Source organism: Cyanistes caeruleus, chromosome 29 (genome assembly GCF_971803275.1).
Source record: "Cyanistes caeruleus chromosome 29, bCyaCae1.hap1.1, whole genome shotgun sequence".
In the NCBI taxonomy this organism is placed as follows: domain Eukaryota; kingdom Metazoa; phylum Chordata; class Aves; order Passeriformes; family Paridae; genus Cyanistes; species Cyanistes caeruleus.
Window position 1 is genome coordinate 730,273 of NC_141729.1, and position 20,829 is coordinate 751,101.

Below are 20,829 nucleotides of genomic sequence, written 5' to 3' on the forward strand. Positions count from 1 at the left end.
GAGAGGAAGGAGACTCCTTGTCTCAGGTACACAGCACCACACAGGGACACCCCAAAACACCTCGGTGTGCCCGGCTCAGCCACCTCCTTTTGCTGGATGAACCCTAAATGAAGAAATCTGCGTCTCCAGGAGCTCCAGTAGCAGCGCTGGAATTGCATCCATGACACTCTGAAGCAATCAGACTGCTGTGCCTGCTCTTCAGAATTTCAGTCTCTAAATTCCCTCCAAGAACAGTGAGAACCTTGTCCAAACTGGGACGTGTGGAATACCCTGCCCCAGCCCCGCTTGGAGGAGAGGAGCTCAAGCAACACTTTCCACATGTTTTGAGCCTGAGAGTTGAGGTTCTTTCAACTGCTTCCAAGCCCCTCTCGGTGCTTTTCCAGCCCCGACCCCTCCTGATGCCTCTGGCCCGGGAGACAAGGCAGCCCGTTTGAAACTCCATGGCCACAGCGCTGGATGCCAAATCCCTGCGTCCCTCCCTCCCACCCAAAGGTAAAAAACCTCCTTAACTACTGCAGGCTCAGGGAAAGACAACAAGCACGAGACTCTCAATTCCTTTCACTGGGATCCAATAAAAACCTTGGCAGTGGCCGTCCTTCCTGCCGGAAAGCCGATATCCCAGAAATAAACACACTTTCCACTTTGAAGGGCTGCACTGGGATCCGCCTGGGCCGAGCTGCTCTGGCTGTCCCGGGCTCCCACCTGACCCCCAGCTCCTGATCTCTGCTGCTTTGGCACTTCCCCGAGGAGGACCCATTTCCCAGGAGATGGAGAAGAAGGAGCAGCAGCAAATTCCCCTGTCCAGCATCGTCAACGGATTTATTCTTCGTAGGATCAGCCAAGTCTGCGCAGGGATGTGCTCCAAGGCGCCTGGAGGTTTTTCACCAGGCAGCACGTGAAGTGCTGAGGCTCTGGGGGGTCAGCCCCACCCAAGGGACATGTGGGGACAGGGGTGACCTCAGGGGACTGCTGGGAATCCTGGGGCCGTGCTTTTGCTCCAGAGGGGAGGACGCCTGAGCCATCGGGGGCAGCGGAGTCCCGGTGTGTGCCGGACACCTCGCTCCAAGGCAAACACTGCCGGGCCAGGCCCGGGGAGCCCGAGCGCCGCCGCTCCCAGCCCGGCCCGGGGCTGTGATGGGTGGAAAGCAAGGCGGGGGCGCGGGGGGCCGAGCCTGCATGTGCTCCATGGAGAGACTCCGGAATGTTCCATCTGCGGCCCGCTGGCTGCGCTCCGGTGACCTCTGGCGAGGAGCGGGCGGTGTGAGCCCCCCGGCCCCGGACAGGTGTCCGGTGTCACCGCGTCCGGTGTCACCGAGCCCGCGGTCCGCAGCCCCCCGGCCCCGGACAGGTGTCCGGTGTCACCGCGTCCGGTGTCACCGAGCCCGCGGTCCGCAGCCCCCCGGCCCCGGACAGGTGTCCGGTGTCACCGCGTCCGGTGTCACCGAGCCCGCGGTCCGCAGCCGCCCATCCCCGGCTCCGGCTGGGCGCCTCGGGAGGTGCCCGTGGGCAGCGCCCTCTGCTCCGGCCGCGGGGAGGCTCCGAAGGAAAACCTGGACACAACGAGGAGAGTCAGGTGGAGGCTCCGTGGGTGGGAGAAGCAGCTGCAGAGGAAGGAGCAGAAGCTGTCGCAGATCCCCGCTCCTCTCCAGAGCCTGGCTCCAGCCCAGCTCGGGCTGTCCCAGCGCAGCACCCCGGCTGCTCCCCGGGGACCAGCCCGGCGGGAGGAGAGAGGTGTCCCCGGGCAAAGCGCATCCCCGGGGCCGGCGCCGTGCCCCAGCCCCGCGCAGGGAGCCCCGAGCGCTGCCAGGGCTCTGCACCTGAGCCAGGTGAGCACACGGCGGTTCTGGGACCGGCAGCGCCACCCAGGGGTGACACGCGACATCTCCCCCAGCGCCACCTCCCCGAGCAAAACCCACATCGCTTTCGGGCCAGCCTCGCCTGGGCTGCCTTCCCACCGACCCTCCTCCCTCCAACAGCGGCCCCAGGCTGGGGAAACAGCTCCGAGGGCAGCTCAGGGCGTTTATTCACCACGCTGGAACATAAAAATAACATCTTTAATAGCTTCTGAGTTGGCACAGATGGCATTAAAACTCACCACGGTATTACTAGACTATGAACCACACATGGCACAGTGCGAGGAGGAGGCTCTGACCCCACAGCGCTTCTAAACCACGGAGCTACGACAGGTTTGGTGTTGGAGTTGACTCTTTTCATTTACATTCAGCTTTTAGAGAGTGAAACCGACGGCGAGATTTAACCACACGCACACAGAGCAAAGCCTGGGGAGGATGTTTCTGCTGGCAGCCCAGCTCTCCTCCTCTGGCAGACACAAAAGCCCAAAAATCAGCTGTAACACGGGTTGTGGGGCTGGCCAAGCAGCACAACAACGCAGGAGCAGCTGCTCACAGCTGAAGGAAAGCTACGGCAGTGACAGTCCCATTTCCCTCTTCCAAGAGCAGGAAAGGATGTTAAGACACAGCCTGAAAACTCTCTGACAGACCAAATGATTTTTTCCAGGAATCCAGAATGCAGTGGGACAATAATATTTCCTTTCCTGAAGTATTTTCCCAAGGAAAGCTCCCTGCTGCCCTGAGCCAAACACTGTTATCCTCACACAGGTGTACAGGGGATGGCACAGGCACCAAACCATGTGGGACTCACCTTGGAAAGCAGCAGGAAGCTGGTGGCAGAGCAGAGGCTTGGCAGAAAACCCCAATTCTGACCAAAAAACAGCAGCAAAACTACTAGGAAGGATGAAAATAATTCCCAACAACAGAGGAGGGGAAAGGAAGGGAAGGGGGAAAGCATTCCAGATTTGGGCAGTCACAGAGCCATGGGAAAAGTTAGTGTCAGCCTGAAAAGGACAAAATTGAGCTGAAAGGACACTCCCACACTTGTGATGTGCAGCCAAAACACCACAGCATGAACTCACAGCAGCAGCTGAGCTCCTCACAGTCCCCTGTGCCTGTCACTCACCCCTTTTCCATGGCCACGGCCCCTCCCCGTCACAGCACGGCCCCAGCTCCTACGTAACCACCCCACGTGCAAAACTTGTGTTTGGGGAAACATTTAGAGGTTTCTGGCAAGATCATAATGTGTTCAATGAAGTATTTAGTCCTCAGTGAAAACAACTACCAGCACTGCTGCAGCAACACCCACCTTGCTCAGCAGCAACTCCAGCCTGACAAACACTTGTTTGTTACCCCAAAGTCTCTGTCCTTGATGACCCTGAGGAACCAAGACACCACAGCCACTTCCAACCCTCAATTTCCTTGTCATTTGTTGGTTATCAAGATTTCCAGTTTCTAGGGGTACTCTATAATCACAATGATTGTGAGGCATTTCTGGCCTCTGTTCCGAGGAATTCCCTCTCCACCATCAGGATGGAGTGCTGACAAGGAGGGAGGTAAAATGCATAGTGAGGTCTCCCACAGCGAGGTCTCTCCTCTGACGAGGCCACTTCTTTCCCTTTAGTGGCCCTGCACTGTCACGGCCTCTGTTTGGCCTCCACTTCCAGCGGGGGCTTTGTTGGAATAATCCCGCTCTCCAAAAATGGTGCTCCCGATCCTGACGTTCGTAGATCCAACCTCTATCTGGAAGAGACAGAGAGGAGCAGCTCAGGGCAGGGCTGCCACCACCCCACGGCTCTCACAGGGTGGTTCCCCACGGACTCACCACCCACAGCTACACCCGGGGCTGCTTTGATCCCAGGAATCTCCCCCAGGACCAGCAGAGCTGCGCTGGGATCTCCATCCAAAGGGAAGCCTTAGAGGCCTGTCTGGGCAGCACCTGGGCTGGAATTTGGGGTGCAGGCACGTTTGCTCCCCAAGGGAAGGGCAGAAAACACTTACTGCGTGCTGGAAGTCCGTGGACATGCCCATGCTCAGCTCCACCTTGTCCACGGGCAGGTTCAGCTTGTCACACACCTCCTGCCGCAGGGACAGCAGCACCTGCAGGGCATGAGGGGACAGCAGAGGGTCACACACCTGGACAGCCATGCCAGCTTCGTTCCAGGGTGCCACAGATCCTGATTCCTGCCTGTCCCTGAAGCCTCCTTCACACACAACGTGCGCTTCCCACACTTCCCACGGAAGCACCGTAACAGAATCTGGAGGTTTCCCAGATTTACTGACAGCACACACGAGGCTGAAACCTCACCTGGACCAGGGGCACCAGCACAGCAACTGCTGCACAGGTGGCAGCAAACATCCCTGCCAAAATCCTGGCTGCAGCTTCAGAGGATGGGTGGGAGCAACACCCTGCACAAACACTGGTACTGAGGGCTCTGCACTACCCTGCACAAGGTGCTCCCACATCCTGACACCCTGACTGGTTCGACTGGGACAGACAAACTGTGACAGGAAACCAGCCCACAGTGACATTTTCTCTGAGAAAATCTTACCTGGAAGTCAGGATTTGGCCCCTTACTGAGGTCATGCCCGATGCTGCCGATGGTCATCAGCCCCACGAATTCCAGGCTGGGGCACTTGTTGATGACGTGCTCCACAGCAGCCGTGGTGTCCCCAGGGGGAAGGCCGTGCTTGCCTGGAAAAGAACAGGGAGCTCCTTGCCCAGCTCTGCCACAGAAATGCTTTCAGAGCACAAAGCAGCTCAGGCCGTTCAAGTTCCCTGTCCAGCAGGACAAACATGCACATGTCACAAAAAGCCACTCACTGTCCTCCCCACTGGTGTTCACTTGCACCATGACCTTCAGCTTCTGGGATGACCCTTTTTTCTGCCACGAGCTGTTGACTCTATCTGCCAGTTTCACAGAATCCACCGTTTCCAGCATGAACAGGTTTGGGACAGCTGGGGAGAAAACACAGGCTGAGGGAATTCTGCTGGCATGGGATTGTTTGTAGCTCCAACAGGCATTTGTGAGTTCATGGTTATTGTTTCAGAGAATCCTGAACTATCCTGAGCCGCAAGGGATCCCCAGTCCAACTGCTGGCCCTGCACAGACCCCCCAACATCCCACCCTGGGCATCCCTGGAGCTCTGGCAGCCTCAGGGCTGTGCCCATTCCCTGGGAGCCTGGGCAGTGCCAGCACCTCTGGGGGAAGAACCCTGCCCTGATCTCCAGCCTGAGCCTCCCTGACACATGGGAACACTGGAATATCACTGCCCACATAAAACCAACCAGGATTTACCAATCAGCTTGTTGACATTGCTCTTCTGCAGGTGGCCAATAAAATGCCACTTGATGTCTGGACAAGACGACAGAATCTGTAAGCAGAGGGAACACTCAGGTTGGAACAACAATTCTCTCTTCCCCCACGCAGCACTTCAGTCTTAGCTTGCCCACAACCAAATACCAGACAGCAAATTTCTTTGTTTGTTGACCCTGAAAGACTCAGCCTGTGGTTGCTGAGGTTGAGGCTGGAGAGGGATGGGTTTGTGGCTGCAGGGAATGCTGTCCATGGGAACAGCGAAGGCAAAGCTCTTTTGCAACAGCCATAAAATGATCTTTTCCCCAAACTGAGCGTTAACATACTTTTTCAACAAGGACTGTGCTTCTCCTAAAGAGAGCACAAAAGGCAAAGCACGGTGCAGACAAATCATGACTAAGGCAGATGCAGTCCCAGACTCCTCTGGAGCCAGCAAAGCAGGAGGGGGAATGGGGCAGAGGCAGAGAGCCAAGAATAACCCACCACTTATCTGCAAAGATAAGGATACAACCAAATCCCTGACCAAGCCCAGGACTTTGAACAGCTCTTAGGACACATGGTTAGAAAACATGAAGGGAACTGTATGCTTACTCTGGAGTCTGATGCCTTTTCCAGCAGCTCCTGAACCTGGGAGAATGAAGGAGAATTCCATTAAACCCACAGCAGGAACAGGATTGGTATCCTTGGGATGTGTGTTCTTGGGGCCAACCTGAGCCTCAAAAACACGAGGCCAGGGAATGATGCTGTCACCCCCAGAGCCACCCACCCAAACTGGACTGGCCTTCAGGAGGAATTTCTTCACAGAGAGTTGTTAAACGTTGGAAAGGGCTGCCCAGGAAAGTATTGGAGTCCCCATCCCTGGCAGTGCCCAAGGAAGGGCTCAGGATGTGGCACTTGGAGCTCTGGGCTGGGTCACAAGGTGGGCATCGGGCACAGCTTGGGCTCAATGACCTTGGAGAGCTTTTCCAACTGGAATGACTCTGGGATTCTGTGCCCCCAGAGGGGCCCTCTCCAGCCCCTCTGAGCCTCTCCATCCCTGCTGAGCCTCTCCATCCCTGCTGAGCCTCTCCAGCCCCCCTGAGCCTCTCCAGCCCCCCTGAGCCTCTCCAGCCCCTCTGAGCCTCTCCATCCCTGCTGAGCCTCTCCAGCCCCCCTGAGCCTCTCCAGCCCCCCTGAGCCCCTGCAGCCCCCCTGAGCCTCTGCAGCCCCTCTGAGCCCCTGCAGCCCCTCTGAGCCTCTCCATCCCTGCTGAGCCTCTCCAGCCCCTGAGCCTCTCCAGCCCCTCTGAGCCCCTGCAGCCCCTCTGAGCCTCTCCAGCCCCCCTGAGCCTCTCCAGCCCCCCTGAGCCTCTCCAGCCCCCCGGCCCCACTCACGTAGTTCTCCCCGAAGCTGCGCTGCCCGTGCCTGTAGGCCTCCAGCACCATCTCCGCCGGCTTGGTCTTGCTGACGGCCACGAGCCGCGGCTGCACGGCCGGGAGCCCCTGCGGGAGCAGCGCGGGGTGAGCGGGGCCCCGGCCCCGGGAGCCCCCGGGGGAACCGAGGGCCTGTCCCGACCGGGGGAGCCGGGTGGAGCGAGAGGGGCCCTGTCGCGATAGTGGCTCCTCTGCCGGAGGGGTTCAGACACGCAGCTCCGTGCTGCGCTCGTCCCCGGGACACCGAGGCTCTGCTCCCGCGGTGCCCACGGAGGGGCCCGTCCCAGCGGCACCGCGCCTCTGTCCCCGCGGTCACCGGTGACCCGGCCCCACGGCGCGTCCTTTCGGTAACGGAGGCCTATCGCCGTGGCAGCGGCCCCGCCCCGCAGGTCCCGGCGGATTGCCCGTCCCCGCCGTGCCCCCCTCACCTGCGGCCGCCGCGCCGCCGCTTGCTGCAGCTGCTCGGTGACGGCGCGGAGCGCCGGGCCCAGCCCGTCCCCGGCGGCCATGCCCGCTCTCCACATCCCCTCCCGCCCTCCGCCACTTCCGCCACACCCGCCCCGCCCCCGCCCTCCGCCAATCGGATCGCTCCAATTGGGCTCCGGCCGGGAGCGCCGGCCAATAGGAGCGGAGGGGCGGGGCGAGGGGCCGCCATGTTGGGAAGGTCGCGGGCGCCATGGCGGCCCAGGGGCACAGCGAGGCCCGGCTGGGACTTGTCCCCTGCCCTGGGCTCTGGTGACAAATCCAAATCATTCCCGAGTGACAGCAGCGAGCGCTGCCACCCAGCCCGACCTACTGCGCCAGTCCCGACCCCCAGTAATGAGGTTGTTATCCCTGCACGAGGAGCCGTCTCCCAGGGGTGTGAATTGCAATTAGTGCGGTAAAAAAGGCAATAATTGGAATTATTCCAGAGCGGGGCAGCGGAGCCGTGCTGGTCCTGCAGGCCGGGCGGGTGAGGGGAGCCCCTGGAGCAGGGCCGGAGCCCCAGGGCAGCTGCAGGGCCCGGACAATGCCCGGCTTCATGGGGGAACTCGGCAGAATGGGAAACCGCCGGCTGCAACACATTAACTCAAATATTTGTCTTAATGTGCACAACTCCGCTGTCCCGCTGCACGTTCGGTGTTTACACAGCTGGGTAAAAACACCCAGAAGGTTCCTGCCCTTTGTCTGCTAAAACATGACAAGGATTTTCTGCCAACTCCACCAAATCCGAGGTGTTTGCTGCTCCACGCCGGTTCCTGTGGTTTTCACTCATTCCACAGCAAAGCAGGGACTGACAGACACGAGTCCTCGGACAGACAGACAGGAGATTCCCTGGACAGACAGACAGGAGATTCCTTGGACAGACAGACACGAGAGTCCTCGGACAGACAGACACGAGATTCCCTGGATAGACAGACAGGAGATTCCTTGGACAGACAGACACAAGATTCCTCGGACAGACAGACACGAGAGTCCTCGGACAGACAGACAGACAGAAGATTCCCTGGACAGACAGAGAGATGGGAGATTCCCTGGACAGACAGACAGACAGGAGATTCCCTGGACAGACAGACAGACAGACAGACAGACAGACAGACAGGAGGTTCCCTGGACAGACAGACAGACAGACAGGAGATTCCCTGGACAGACAGACAGACAGACAGGAGGTTCCCTGGACAGACAGACAGACAGACGGACAGACAGACAGACAGACAGACAGGAGATTCCCTGGACAGAGAGACGGACAGACAGACAGACAGACAGACAGGAGATTCCCTGGACAGACAGACAGACAGACAGACAGACAGGAGGTTCCCTGGACAGACAGACAGACAGACAGACAGACAGACAGACAGACAGACAGGAGATTCCCTGGACAGACAGACAGACAGACAGACAGACAGACAGGAGGTTCCCTGCACACGGAGCCCTCCTCTCCCCCTCCTCGCTGGCAGGAGCGGGGGCACAGCTGCTCCCGCAGCTCCCCGCTCCCAGCCTCACCCTTCCCTCTGTTAAACCCCTGCCAACACCACATCTACAGCCGACATTAAACCCCATCCACAAACCCCGACAGCAAAATCCAAACCGTCTAAAACTGAGGCCATTTTATTGTCATAGCAAATACCAAAATAAAAAGCTTTGAGTTCAGTAGGTAAGAAGATCAAGGACTGCGCTGGCAGAGCATTTCCGTGCTCCCAGGTATCAGCAGTGCCACAAACCTCTGCTCCCTTTGCTCTAGGGTGGGTTTAAAGATCTTTGCTCAGATTTTTTTCAGATCTTCACGTCAAGATTATAGGAACAGTACAGCTTGCCTGTTAAGGAGACAGAGGGAATAAAGGTTTACATGGAGAGATGGATGGAAAATTCAGGACATTTTTGAGTGAAGAAACCTGAATGAAGACATGATGGATTTCAGCTTGTGAAGACTGATTCACTCAACTTTGTTTTTGCTTTTTTTACTCTCAGTACAATTTGGACAAAATTACACTAATACTTTAGCAGTCAAGAGTTTTAATTAAAAAAAAAAATCATTAAGAGCTTTTTATTCTCTCGCCGTGAAATCACACATTAAAAATAAAGCCTTTATAATACCACTTTGGCTTAGTTGGGTCCTTTCATTAGTGAAAAATACTTGTGTAAAAGGAGGTGTTAGTTCTGATGGAAACCTCAAGCATGAACACAGAACAATCTCAAATGAGCTCATCCTCGTGGCTACTTCTGCTGTTCCCTGTTACAATCTGCCTGCACAGACCTATTTATGAGTCAGGAATATCACAGCCTCCCTGGGCTGTGACTGCTGTAGGTCTGGAGATGGGATTTCCCTTAGCTCCTGTTTTCCAAGAAATACATACAGGAGGGGACTTTTCTCCAGAAGAAACTGATGCTTAATTTCTATTTTGCATTTTCAAGCACCAACAGGGAAAAGTGCTGTAAAAACCCTGGAGCCAGCAGCTGAGATTCATCCGAGCTCTCTCACAGGAACACAGATTGATGAAGGTTTTAACACTGAAAGGTGAGACCAGGGCTACTGGGGAGCAACAATTTGGGGCAGGAGCCTGTGAATGCACCAGGCTGGTCCCTGGCATCATCTCAGAAGAGGATACTGGCCTCAAATCACATCAGCAATTCATCACCAGGCTCTGCTGCCAAATGCAGATGGATTAGGTAGGGGGGAAAAAAATGTTCTCTCTAGGCCAGAACTTTTATCCTCAAATTTTGCATGTGTGGAAAACAAAGCCCTGTTCCCTCCTTGGATCTGGGATGTGAGGAACTGATCGGCTCTCTGGAGGGGAAGGGACATTTTGGTACATTGTTCTGAGAGAAAAAGGGGAATCCATCTTTGGGTAGGTGAGGAAGAGCTGCTCTTCTCTGCCCTGAGACCGTTCAGGATCGTGGCTTGTCCTTGGCCAGTACAAAATCTTCCTTCCACGAGCTCCATTCAGCCTCACAGCTCAGTTCTGTTCCCCTGAAAGTCCTTTTTCTAGTCAGACACTGTAAACACAGAGATCCAACTGCTCCCACAGAGCTGAAAAACTGTCTGGTCACTCCAGCAGCTCCTCCTCAGCAAGGCCTTTTGTAAAGTCAGGGTCCCTGAGACAAAAACTCTTTCCCCCCTGGTTTTCTATGGCGATTTCCATCATTTCACTGAAAATCACACCCAGCTCTGCACTCCAGGATGCTGCCCATGCCCTCCCCAGCAGCTGAACTGCTGACAAAACTCTCCTGTGCCCTGCAAAAGCATGACAAATGGAAAATAAAGCAGAGTTAGGACACAGAAAATGAGGAGTTGGGGTCACTCTCTGCATGACGTGGTCTAAGGCTTCGATCCCCCTGTGAGTGGGAACCTGTAGGATTCTAGCTGAGCCTCTGTCCCTCATGGGGTCACCTCACGTGGGCTCAGCAGCCACCTGCCCCTGGCCCCAGCCTCCAGCAGCCACTTGTAGTGTACAAAATCTAGCACCTTATTTTCAGAGGGGATTGAAATGAAGTACTTGGAATTTTCAGTAAGAAAAAAAACCCCAAAACAAATTGTAGCAGCAATTCCCCTCCCTCCCTCATCTCAACATTTCTTTACCTGCAGCTGCTATGAACCACCTCAATCCCAAATTAGGTTCCCATCCAGCTGATAGCCCCGACAGCCTCTCCCAAATCCTTGGTCTGGGTGACCAAGAGCTGGGAGATGCAGCTACAGAACACACCTGGACTTAGAAATTACCAGAAAACCCACCCCATAAATACCAAAGTCCTTTTGTCTAATTGTCATACAAAAGATTGAAAGGATTAAATCTGATGCATCTCTTTCAGCACAGGAAAGGGGGAAAAAGAAAAGGAATTTCCCAGTTCATGATTTTTTGATATAAAACGAATAGAAATTTTTCTCTTCAGTTGATGTTATGAAGTAGCTTTGTGTCCTCGCTGGCTCCTGCCCCATCCTCCTCTTGGATTCCTTCTGCCAGTCCCTCTGCAGATTTGGTCTGGCTCCCTGCAGAGTCCATGAACATGTTGGGAATATCTTTGCCAAAGTAGATCTTGCTGTTGGCTGCAATTGCCTTGTACTTCATCAGCTGCAGGTACTCGGGAGTTAACTTGAGCTGCACAGAGAGAGAACGGGTCACAACAGCTCGGCTCTGGGAAAAGGCACACAAGGCACACACTCTCCACAAAGCCCAGCAGGCATGGCCAGCCCTCCACAGGGAAAACACAGAGTGCCCAGAGCCCGGCTCTGCTGCAGCAGGGCTGAGTGCAGCTCTGCATCCCAGGGACCAAATGGCAGAACGGGAAGGGATGGGAGCAGCTGGGGGAACGCTCGGTCCAAACGTGATGGAGATGCTCAAGAGCACATCACTCACTGCAGCCCTTGCAAGGAGAGCTACTGAGGAGGGAAATATCCCTGGCTCTTTTCCAGGGAGCAGATCCACGAGTGCCTCTGGGTGACAGGAGCTCATTCCTTCAAGACAATGATATTGTACCAGAGAGGAGGGAACAACTGGCACAAAGCCTGTGCACAAACACCCCCTCAGCCCTCTGCCCCTTCTCACTGATCACCACGGAGCTGAAACCTCCTGCTGGGACATCCTGGGAACTTGCTGCAGGCAGGAACACACCTGGAAATTCTATCCATGTCATTTTTCTGCTCCCAGGTTGGATTTTTAGTTGTTTTCACTTTTGCAATACCGAGGCTCTTCCAGGGTGTCTGAGATCAGCTCCATTTGTTCTTCCCCCACACTGTGGTTTGTTCTACCCCTGCCTGTCACCCTGGAGATCTCCCTGCTCCCACTGCCTGCCAGCTTTAGACTAGGATGAAAGCACATTTCTCATCAGATCAGTGTGCAAGGGCAGCACTGGAAGTGATATTCCAGAGAGCCATTGCCCTGTGAGCAGAGCAGAGATTTCACATTTGCACTGATCTGTCCAGAGAACTAAATGACCTTTCAAATAAGGATCTAATTGCTGACTAATTGTTTCAGATGAAAGCTCTGCTGAGGGGAGATGGCCTTGTTTTGCTCTTTGAGTAGAACAACGATCACTGCCTGCTCTCCTGCTGAGTATTTCCCTGGAGCCTGGTGCCAGGGGCCCTGCTCTGAGGCACCACAAAGGAAAGCACAGTACCTTGTTGGCCTCGGCCACCTTCATTGCAGTGTAACACTCAGCATCAGCTCTGGCCTTCTCTCGTGCCAGAAATGCAGCATCTGGAAGCAAACACATGTTCTGAGTCACGTTTTTATTTCCAGCCATGTCAGCACCGTTTGCAGCTGCTAACTCCTCAGAAAGTGGCCGGTGCCACATCTAAACTGCACAGGGTACAGCCAAGGGAAGAGGGAGCAAAATGGGAAACCCAGAAATGGGAGCTCAATTTACAGCTAAATGGCTGCAGGATGAGAGCATTAAGGAACAAATTCCATCTGCAACTCCAGAGCTCAAAGAACTTGACAAACATCAGGCTTTGATTATCCCCATCACGTGGGCTCAGCCTTTCTTCTCGAGCCAGGACTGACTCTGGTGCTGAAATGCAGCAACTGCTCTCCTGCAGACGTGGGATTTACCCACAGCCTCTGCCCAGCCCAGCACACCCCGCAGATGAGGTCTGTGCCTGTGGATGTGATTCCCAGATGGGATTTGGGATGTGCAGATGAAGGTTCTGGCATGCAGAGCGGGGGATTTTAACCTTTACAGCTCTGCCCCTTGCACAGATGCTGCAGAACTTTTCTCTGCTGTATCAACAATCGCTCCAAGGCTCTGATTCTGTGGATACTGAAATTCCTGACTCCTGGCAGAGACACTTAGGGAAAGGAACACTTCCCCTTTCTGTGCTGCACTCCTCTTCCCCCTCTGCATCCATCCAGTGAAAATGACGGGTGCCAGGCCAGCACATTGAAGATAAAGTGAGTGGAATCCTCAGGCCCATCTCCTGCCATTCCTCCTAAGGCACTGCATTCCTCCTAACTGCACCACGTCAGTCTGGGCTGGACAAACCATTTGTTTACTTCCCCCAGCAGGGAGCCCTGGGAGCTGCTGCACTCGAAGATCCTGTAAACAGCGGGAGGGTCTGGCCCACAACTTCCTTTCTTGGCTGAAAGCAGAGGCTGGTCCCAGTCAGAGTCACCAGGAATCCTCTGCCAGCACAGACCCAGATTGAGAGCTGACACCTGCTGACACAGTTATAAGAAATAAACCCCACTGTATTTCTGCAAAGAACTTCTTAATGAGAAGCTGCTGATCTGTAAAACTCTTAATTGGCTCCTCAGTGGCTTCTGCAAAGCTTCTCAGGGCCTCTCATGAATGCAAGGGGAAAAAAGGCCTGGCCATTCCTGAGCTGCAATTGCAGAGGCCTCTCTATGCCATGGAGTTTCTCTGAGAAAAACATTTCATCAGATGGGTGAGGGAACATCTCCTCAAGTTCAAACTCCTACGAAGATCACTTGGAGAAAGGGAGTTTCAAGAAGCACAGCCTGTAAAGAAATTCCCATTCCTGCCACTGGTCAGGAACTTCACCCCTGTGAATGTCAGCCTGGGCTGAAGAACAGCCAACACACACTTGAGGAACTCCTTGGTGAGCTGCTTCAGGATTTACTTACTGGAAATCCCACCCCCCACTCACCTTCAATCTCTGAAATTCGCTTCTCTGTTTCCTTTTCCATCACTTTCTGTCCATAGGTTATTTCAGCAACTTGTGCAATCTTTTCTGCCTCTGAAATGAAAACAGGAACACGCCCACACTGTCATCACACCTCTTCCTAACACCAGAAGCAGCCTCAGCCTGGAAAATCCTCACTGATCACTCACTTCAGGTGGAAATAAACGGTGGGAAGAATTTCCAGCCCGCAGAAAACAAAGCTGGAACCCAGCTGAAAAAGTCCTGAGTTTCTCTGGGAAAGTTTCAGATCGGAGAAGGTCCCAGAGTGAAGCAGGTGCATCCCTCCCTCCCTCCCTCCCTGGGGTCTCTTTGCTCCAGTCCCCCCAGTTCCCTCTCCCAGCCCAGCCACACAGACCGATCAGGGCTTTCTTCCTCTCTGTCTCTGCCTCCTTCTCCACCACCTTCTGCTTCTGTGCTGCAATCAGCAGCTTTGTCTTCTCACTCTCCCTGGGGAGCAGGAAAAACCAGTCAAAACCAGGAGCTCACTGCTGTGGGGCTCACACCACATCCCCAGAGCGAGCTGCTGGCTCTTCCCTCCTTCCAGCACATGACCAGGGCAGGTATGATCAGCTGTGGCAGGGCAGGTACCTGCACGGAGCTTTTTGTTTAAATCAAAGCATTCTTTCCTCCCCTCCAGCAGGAAGATTTTCCAATGAGTCCCTGTGACACAGTCCCTGCAGGCTGCCCTGGTGCCTTTTCTATCTTACTGGTTTTTACTTGCATTAATGAAGTTCTAAACTGTGAACATAAATAAAACATAAATAAAAGCTGAGAAAAGAGACCCTGGAACTGAGACTCTCTCAACACGTCCTGTTGTGTTTATGGCAAAGGAACACAGGTTGATTTGGGGCTTCCTGCCATGGCCACACCACACAGGATTTACCACAAGCCCAAAAGGTGACACACAGTGCTGGGGAAGCAGAATGAGTGAGAGGGATCCTATCCTGGCTGACCAAACTGCTGGCAGCGTGCTCAGGGAGCAGGGGCTGCCTCAGGGCACTGCACAGGGATCAGCACTTCAAGTGCTGTCAAAGAAAGTTATTTCAAAGCTTTGCAAGTCTTCAGCTTGTTGAATCAACAGTTTCTCCATCCCAGTCAAACAAGAGGATTAGTGGTGAAATCCATCCCCCTGCCACTGCTCCAGGAGGGCTCCAGAAGGCAGGGCCAGTGCCCAGGGGAAGGAGCCCCAGGGCAAATCCTTCCTGTGCTCAAGGGTTCCAAGTGCCAGCCCAGCCAGTGCTCAGTGCTGCTCCTCCCCAGGCCCTTCCTGAGGGGCAGCATGAAGCTGAGGGCAGCAGGATCCCCCTGATCCCGAGTCAATCCATCCTTCTGGATCCTTCTGGGAGCACACAGGCACTTACATCAGCTCGTAATTCCTCCGGATCGCTTCAGGGATGTTTGGCTTTGTAACTCGAACTGCCTGCACAGAGAGACACACAAGAGGACGTGGGCCAGCAGCCAAGTGGCCCCTGGGGCTGCAGGGGACAGTGGGTGGCACTCGGGGCATCCCCTGCCACCAGACCTGCACAAACTGTGCCCAAACCCCACGGAGAAACAGCACTGAAAGGTCTCCTGACACGACAGGAGATTGTAACCTGGGCAAAGCAGCAGCCAGAGTAACTCCAGGAGAAACTCAACACATCAGAACTGTGAGGGGACAGGAAGGACACTGTTCTCACTCCTCAGGTTAAATGTGTTGTAAAGTGATTTCCTAAACAAATCTCAGTTTGTTGTGTCCTTTTAGCCCCTTCCCCTCTTCACAATCTCTTTGGTATCTCAATCAAACCCTGATTACCTGTATAATTAATCCGGGGGCCATCGTGGTTAGGTCTTGCTGCAAGGCCAGTTTAAGGTTTTCATCAATTTGATCTGATTGGGGAAAAAAGAAAAGGGAATGAAACATCCCTCGAGATAGTTTGCTGTCAGCCCCCAGAGCGAGCTGGGATTGCTCATATTTCTTATTCTTGGATGTGGAAGTGCTGGGCTGACCCCAAGGCAGGTCCCCACCTCTCCCAGCACCAACCCTGGGACACACCACAGGAACGTGGCAGGCATGAAGAGAAACCCTCCAGTTTCCCCAAACCTGCAATCTGGAATCTTCCTGAGCCAGATACAGCATCTTTACAACAAGGAATCTGAGCTCCAACCCATTTCCCAATGAACTTCCCAACCAGATCCTGAAGTGAGGAGGTAAATCCTGACTGGTTCTGACCTGCACCTGTGCCAGCAGGACAGAAAGCAAATGGAAAGGCAGAAATGGGAAATGGCAGCATCAGTTACTTTAACAGGCTGCAAAAATCATCAGTAATGTCTCCTGGCTCAAAGAGTCCCAGAACTCCAGCGTAGCTGAGGATTTTAAAAGGAAATACAACCTAAAACCCTGCTCTGATGAAAGCTCCAAGGAGGGCAGTGCTTCCAGCTGGGGCCTGCTGGGAAGTGCAGAGGGAAAATCAAACTGGAACAGCCTTAAGAGGGATCACACCGCACTCCTGGATTGTTTGCTTTGGTCCCAGTTCCCTATCTGGAACTCAGGCTCCTAATGAAGGCCAGGCAGAGTTTGGGAAGCAGCTGTTATCAATTCCCTGCACCTGCTGGCAGATGTGGGGGCAGAGGGTGACGTGAGGCCGCTCAGAGGGGCTGTGCCCCACTGCAGAGCTCCAGCCCAGCCAGCTCAGACCGGGGGTTCCAGGGGAGTTTGTACAAAGTTCCTCCTGTGCAGAGCAGGAGCTTTCAGCCCGTTTCAAGCAGCTGTCACCAGCAGCTGCCGACATCTGGAGCCTCCATCGGCCAGGAACCCGTCCAGCCACCAGCAGGAACTGGGAAGATCCCAGCCCAGGCCCACAGCTCGTGTGGAAGGGGAAGCCAGGCTCCTTGGAAAGCCCAGGCTGAGAGAGGACAGGAGTCTGCAGACACCCCGTGTTCTCTCAGGCACAAACCCCATCCTGCTGGGCCCCCAAACCATCCCCAGCAGCTCCGTGCCCACAGCCAGCACTGCCGAGTGCTGCGAGGCCAGGAGGATTTCCTGTCAGTGCCGAGCCAGAAACAAAACACTCAGCACTGGCAGCCACAGGGCCAATTCTACCAAGAAACCACAGCTTTTCCTCGGCCTCTCCTGCCCTGGGTGTCCCTGGTTTCCCGTTGGGAAGGGCAGCAGGCTCCTGGTTTGTGGGTACCACGGGCACGGCCCAGAGCTCATCACACCTCTGGCCACAGAGTGCTTGCTCACTTTGTGTAACAGCAGAGAGCCACAGCCTGGCTTTTCCATCTGGATTAGACAATCCTGTGACTGATTCAATCCATCACAGCTGCTGCACACACAGAGAACGCCACAGAATTCCTGCTTCCTTCCCTAAAGGGAGGCTACTGGCAGGGCTGGGGTTGGAGTTTATTGTTACAACACATTGAAGCACTCAGCTCCAAAAGATAACAGGGATAAGTGATGGCAGCTGGCTAACAACCCCGGCTCCAAGCAGAGCCAGCACGGGACTAATGGATAAAAGCCTTTGGTTGGGGGTTCTGCATCGACAGGCCACGGGGAGAACCCTCATAACCACCAGTCCCAGGGGCAGCTCACCAAACAGCTCGATGTAAACCTCCTGCAGCGTGTGGACACTGCAGAACTGGTTCAGCTCGTGGTGGATCTTGTTGAAGATGAGAGCCTTGTCGTAGTCAGCCGTGTAGTTCTTGACGATGTCGTACACTGGGAGAGGAGAGAGCACGGGGATGGAGCAGGGAAAGGAGGCTGAGCACTCCCAGGGAAAGCCTGGAGCTCAGTGCCAGCGCAGGAGCTGTGAAATGAGGGACACCCCCTTGCCCTCAAACCCTCCGGTCAGGGCAGCTTTAATTTCTGCTGGTATTTTGTGGCACTTTCACCAATATCTGTCCCCTGCTCTGTGAACAGAAGGGTCTGAAGCAGCCCCAGGCCTCAGGCTGTGTTGGGGTTGCATGCACACACACACAAACACACACTGCACACATACACTGCACACACACACACTGCACACACACACAGTGCACACACACACACTGCACACACACACACACTGCACACACACACACACTGCACACACACACACACACAGTGCACACACACACACACTGCACACACACACACTGCACAGACACACACACTGCACACACACACACTGCACACACACACACTGCACACACACACACTGCACACACACACACACTGCACACACACACACACACTGCACACACACACACACACTGCACACACACACACACTGCACACACAAACGCACACACAAACGCACACACAAACGCACACACAAACGCACACACAAACGCACACACAAACGCACACACAAACACACACACAAACTCCCCACTGAGCCAACCACTCCAACACTAAAAACCAAAGGGTTTGGGAAGAGGCTGCCCAGGTGGTTCTTGCTGGGCTGCAGAAGAGCTTTGCCCACAGCCCCTCAGCTCCCCCTGCTCACCCCGTGGCTCCAATCTCTGCTGCACAAAGCTCAGGGGGCCGGGATAAAGCAGCTGATAAAAGCAAGGAGCAAAAAACACCCCAAACTCCCGGGAGAGCAGGGTCAGAGGTGCCAGAGGAGCTCAGGGCTCTGCCAGGTGCTCAGGGCACACTTTTGGGACAGCCTGGCTCCCAACCAAACACAGGCACAGCCTCTGCACCCCCTGTCAGTGCAGCCCCAGCCTCTGCACCCCCTGTCAGTGCAGCCCCAGCCTCTGCATCCCCTGTCAGTGCAGCCCCAGCCTCTGCACCCCCTGTCAGCACAGCACAGCCCCGGGGTGTGGCTGGCCAGAACTCTGACTCACCCGCACTTTGGATGAGGAAATTCACCACCTCGATCCTGTCGAAATAAATCATCACTCCCCCACTGCAAAGGGAGAAAACAGAAAATGATGTTTGCTGGAGGCTGAGGGGCCCAAGGGGGTCTCTCCCCTGCGGGGGATGGGTGTGGGACCCACCCCAGCCCCCCCAGCACCCCGCAGTGCCCGGGCTGGGGGCACGGGCTCATTGTCCTGGAGGCCCTGCAGAGCCTCCCAGTGCCCCCACTTTGGGGGCTGCAGGAAATTCAGTCCCTGAGGAGCTTCCAGCTGGGGTGAAGGGCTGGGAGGGTGCTTGGAGCTCAACATCTCACCTGGTGCCACACGGGACATTCTTCACCTCGTCCGTCTGCAGCGTGGTCTGGAGGGGATTGGAGGAAAGAGCCTTAGGAGAGGGATTTCCCCGGCACAAATCCCGACACAGCCACGTCCCCGGGACCCTCCAAAGCCTCGCTCAAGGCTCAGCGGGAGCGTCCCGAGAGCCGCCCCTCGCCGGTACCGGGCACGGGCACAGCCCCGTGTGAGCCCCTCGCCGGTACCTACCGGGCCCAGCCCCAGCCCCATGGGAGCCCCTCGGCGGTACCGGGCCCAGCCCCAGCCCCTCGGCGGTACCGGGCCCAGCCCCAGCCCCGTGTGAGCCCCGGGCTCCCCCGAGCCCGCCCCGCCCGGTCCCGGGCCCAGCAGCACCTGCACTGACTTGTAGGACGTGATGAAGGGCAGCATGAGGTGGAAGCCGGGCCCGCTGGTGGAGGTCAGCAAGGCGCCGCCGCTGCGGAAGGAACGGGAGAGAGAGAGAGAGAGAGGGAACCGTGAGCGGTGGCGGCAGCCGGCCGGCACCCGGCTCCCTTCACGCAGGGGACCCCGCCGGGCCCGTCTCACCGGTAGTAGACGCCGATGTGCCCCTCGTCGATCTTGTGTACGGCCGAGAGGAGCGCAGCGGCCGCGACGCCGAGGGCGAGGGCGGCGATGGCGCCGAGCTGGGCCATGCCCGGCACCGGCGGCGGCACCGGCGGCGCGCCACTGACGTCATCACCGCGCGCCCGCGCCGCCGCCGCCAGAGGGCGATGGAGGAGCGGGGAATGTGGCGCCGGAGGTCGCGGGTTCGAGACCCAGCCCCGCCCGCAGCGCGATCCCCGCTGAGCCCCCCGGGCCCGCTCCCCGCACAGACCGGGGGGACAGAGGGGGACAGCGGCGCAGAGGGGTCACAGCATAGAATGGTAAATGTCGGAAGGGACATCGAGCCTCGTCCCGTGCAGCCCGGGACATTTCCACATTTCCCACAGATCCTCGGCCCCCAGGCCCGTCCAGTCCAACCCCGGGCCCTGCACAGACACCCCAACAATCCCAGCGTGGCCAAATTCTCCTGGAGATCTGACTCCTAACACCCAGCCTAAATCCCCCCTCTTTCCATTATTTTTATCAGCCACAAATTTTTTATCTCCTGACTGGCCTCCCCCAGCATCGCCCCCCTCACGGATCACTCTGCAATCCCAGGAATGGGATGGGCCAGAAAACCCAGAATTATCCAGCTCTGCAACCCTGGAAAGGGACTTAAAAACCATGGGAGAGATGTATAAAATGTCAATAAAGGAGAATGATTTGATCTTTACTCGTGATAGATCTCCGAGGTTATATATAACAACCCTGTCAGGAGGGTTCAGTGCCATTTAGGAATAAGGAATGAAATATCTACGATATTTGTCAATCCAAATTTTACAGCTCTTAAATAAGCGCAAAAGGGCGCCAGAGATGAAAAACACCCTGTAGTTGGTGTTTTTTTAAAGGCGTTTGCCCAGATTTAAGGCCTTGATAAAATGTATTAAATCTTTAAAGGTTTTAATGAATCTAGTATGTGTTTCATAAATCACAAGCCTCTGCTCAGCCCCTCTCAGTTTAATAAGGGTAAACTAGGAAATTGCTCTGAGCTGGAGCAAAATGCATCCATGGAATATTGAAAAGTAATAGGTTTTTAAATGTGGGGTGTTCTGGCTCGCAGGAAAGGTTTTGCTTCATAACACCGGCACTATATCACTGCCCTGAGCGGGAAACCAGCTGTGGCCACGTGTTTAACAGCATCAAGATGTGAACCAGCACAAAGGTAAATATTATTTGTAATAATCCTAGAAAAAAAAAAAAAAAAAAGAAAAAAAGCCCAAAAAAATCATTAGTGCTGGACTCGAGGCCAGGAACGTTCAGCGGTGTCTGTGCTGCAGCGCTTGGGATTTTAACAGGGCTTTTTGTAAGAATAAATGGTTTATTGCATCCAGTTCTCTCCAGTTTCTTCACTCCCACCTCATCCCCCTGCCCCTGTT

The 20,829-nt window shown here is 55.3% G+C and overlaps 2 protein-coding genes across 2 annotated transcripts; both read right to left on the minus strand.

The window, feature by feature from the left end:
• Nucleotides 1-2,040: 2,040 nt before the first annotated feature.
• On the minus strand, nt 2,041-7,141 carry PLPBP (pyridoxal phosphate binding protein). The gene is made up of 8 exons (XM_086865699.1): nt 7,008-7,141; nt 6,541-6,648; nt 5,759-5,794; nt 5,150-5,225; nt 4,675-4,809; nt 4,403-4,545; nt 3,852-3,950; nt 2,041-3,593 (listed from the first exon to the last, which is right to left on the minus strand). The coding sequence occupies exons 1-8, from the start codon at nt 7,101-7,103 to the stop codon at nt 3,471-3,473; spliced, it is 816 nt and encodes a 271-aa protein (XP_086721825.1). The 5' UTR covers nt 7,104-7,141; the 3' UTR covers nt 2,041-3,470.
• A 1,510-nt stretch (nt 7,142-8,651) lies between these two features.
• ERLIN2 (ER lipid raft associated 2) lies at nt 8,652-19,615 on the minus strand. Its single transcript, XM_086865698.1, has 11 exons — nt 19,397-19,615; nt 19,205-19,286; nt 18,832-18,878; nt 18,506-18,567; nt 17,271-17,396; nt 15,492-15,565; nt 15,058-15,116; nt 14,052-14,143; nt 13,661-13,750; nt 12,172-12,251; nt 8,652-11,153 (listed from the first exon to the last, which is right to left on the minus strand). Exons 1-11 carry the CDS (start codon nt 19,501-19,503, stop codon nt 10,944-10,946), a joined length of 1,029 nt encoding a protein of 342 aa, XP_086721824.1. The 5' UTR covers nt 19,504-19,615; the 3' UTR covers nt 8,652-10,943.
• Between the last annotated feature and the right edge of the window lie 1,214 nt (nt 19,616-20,829).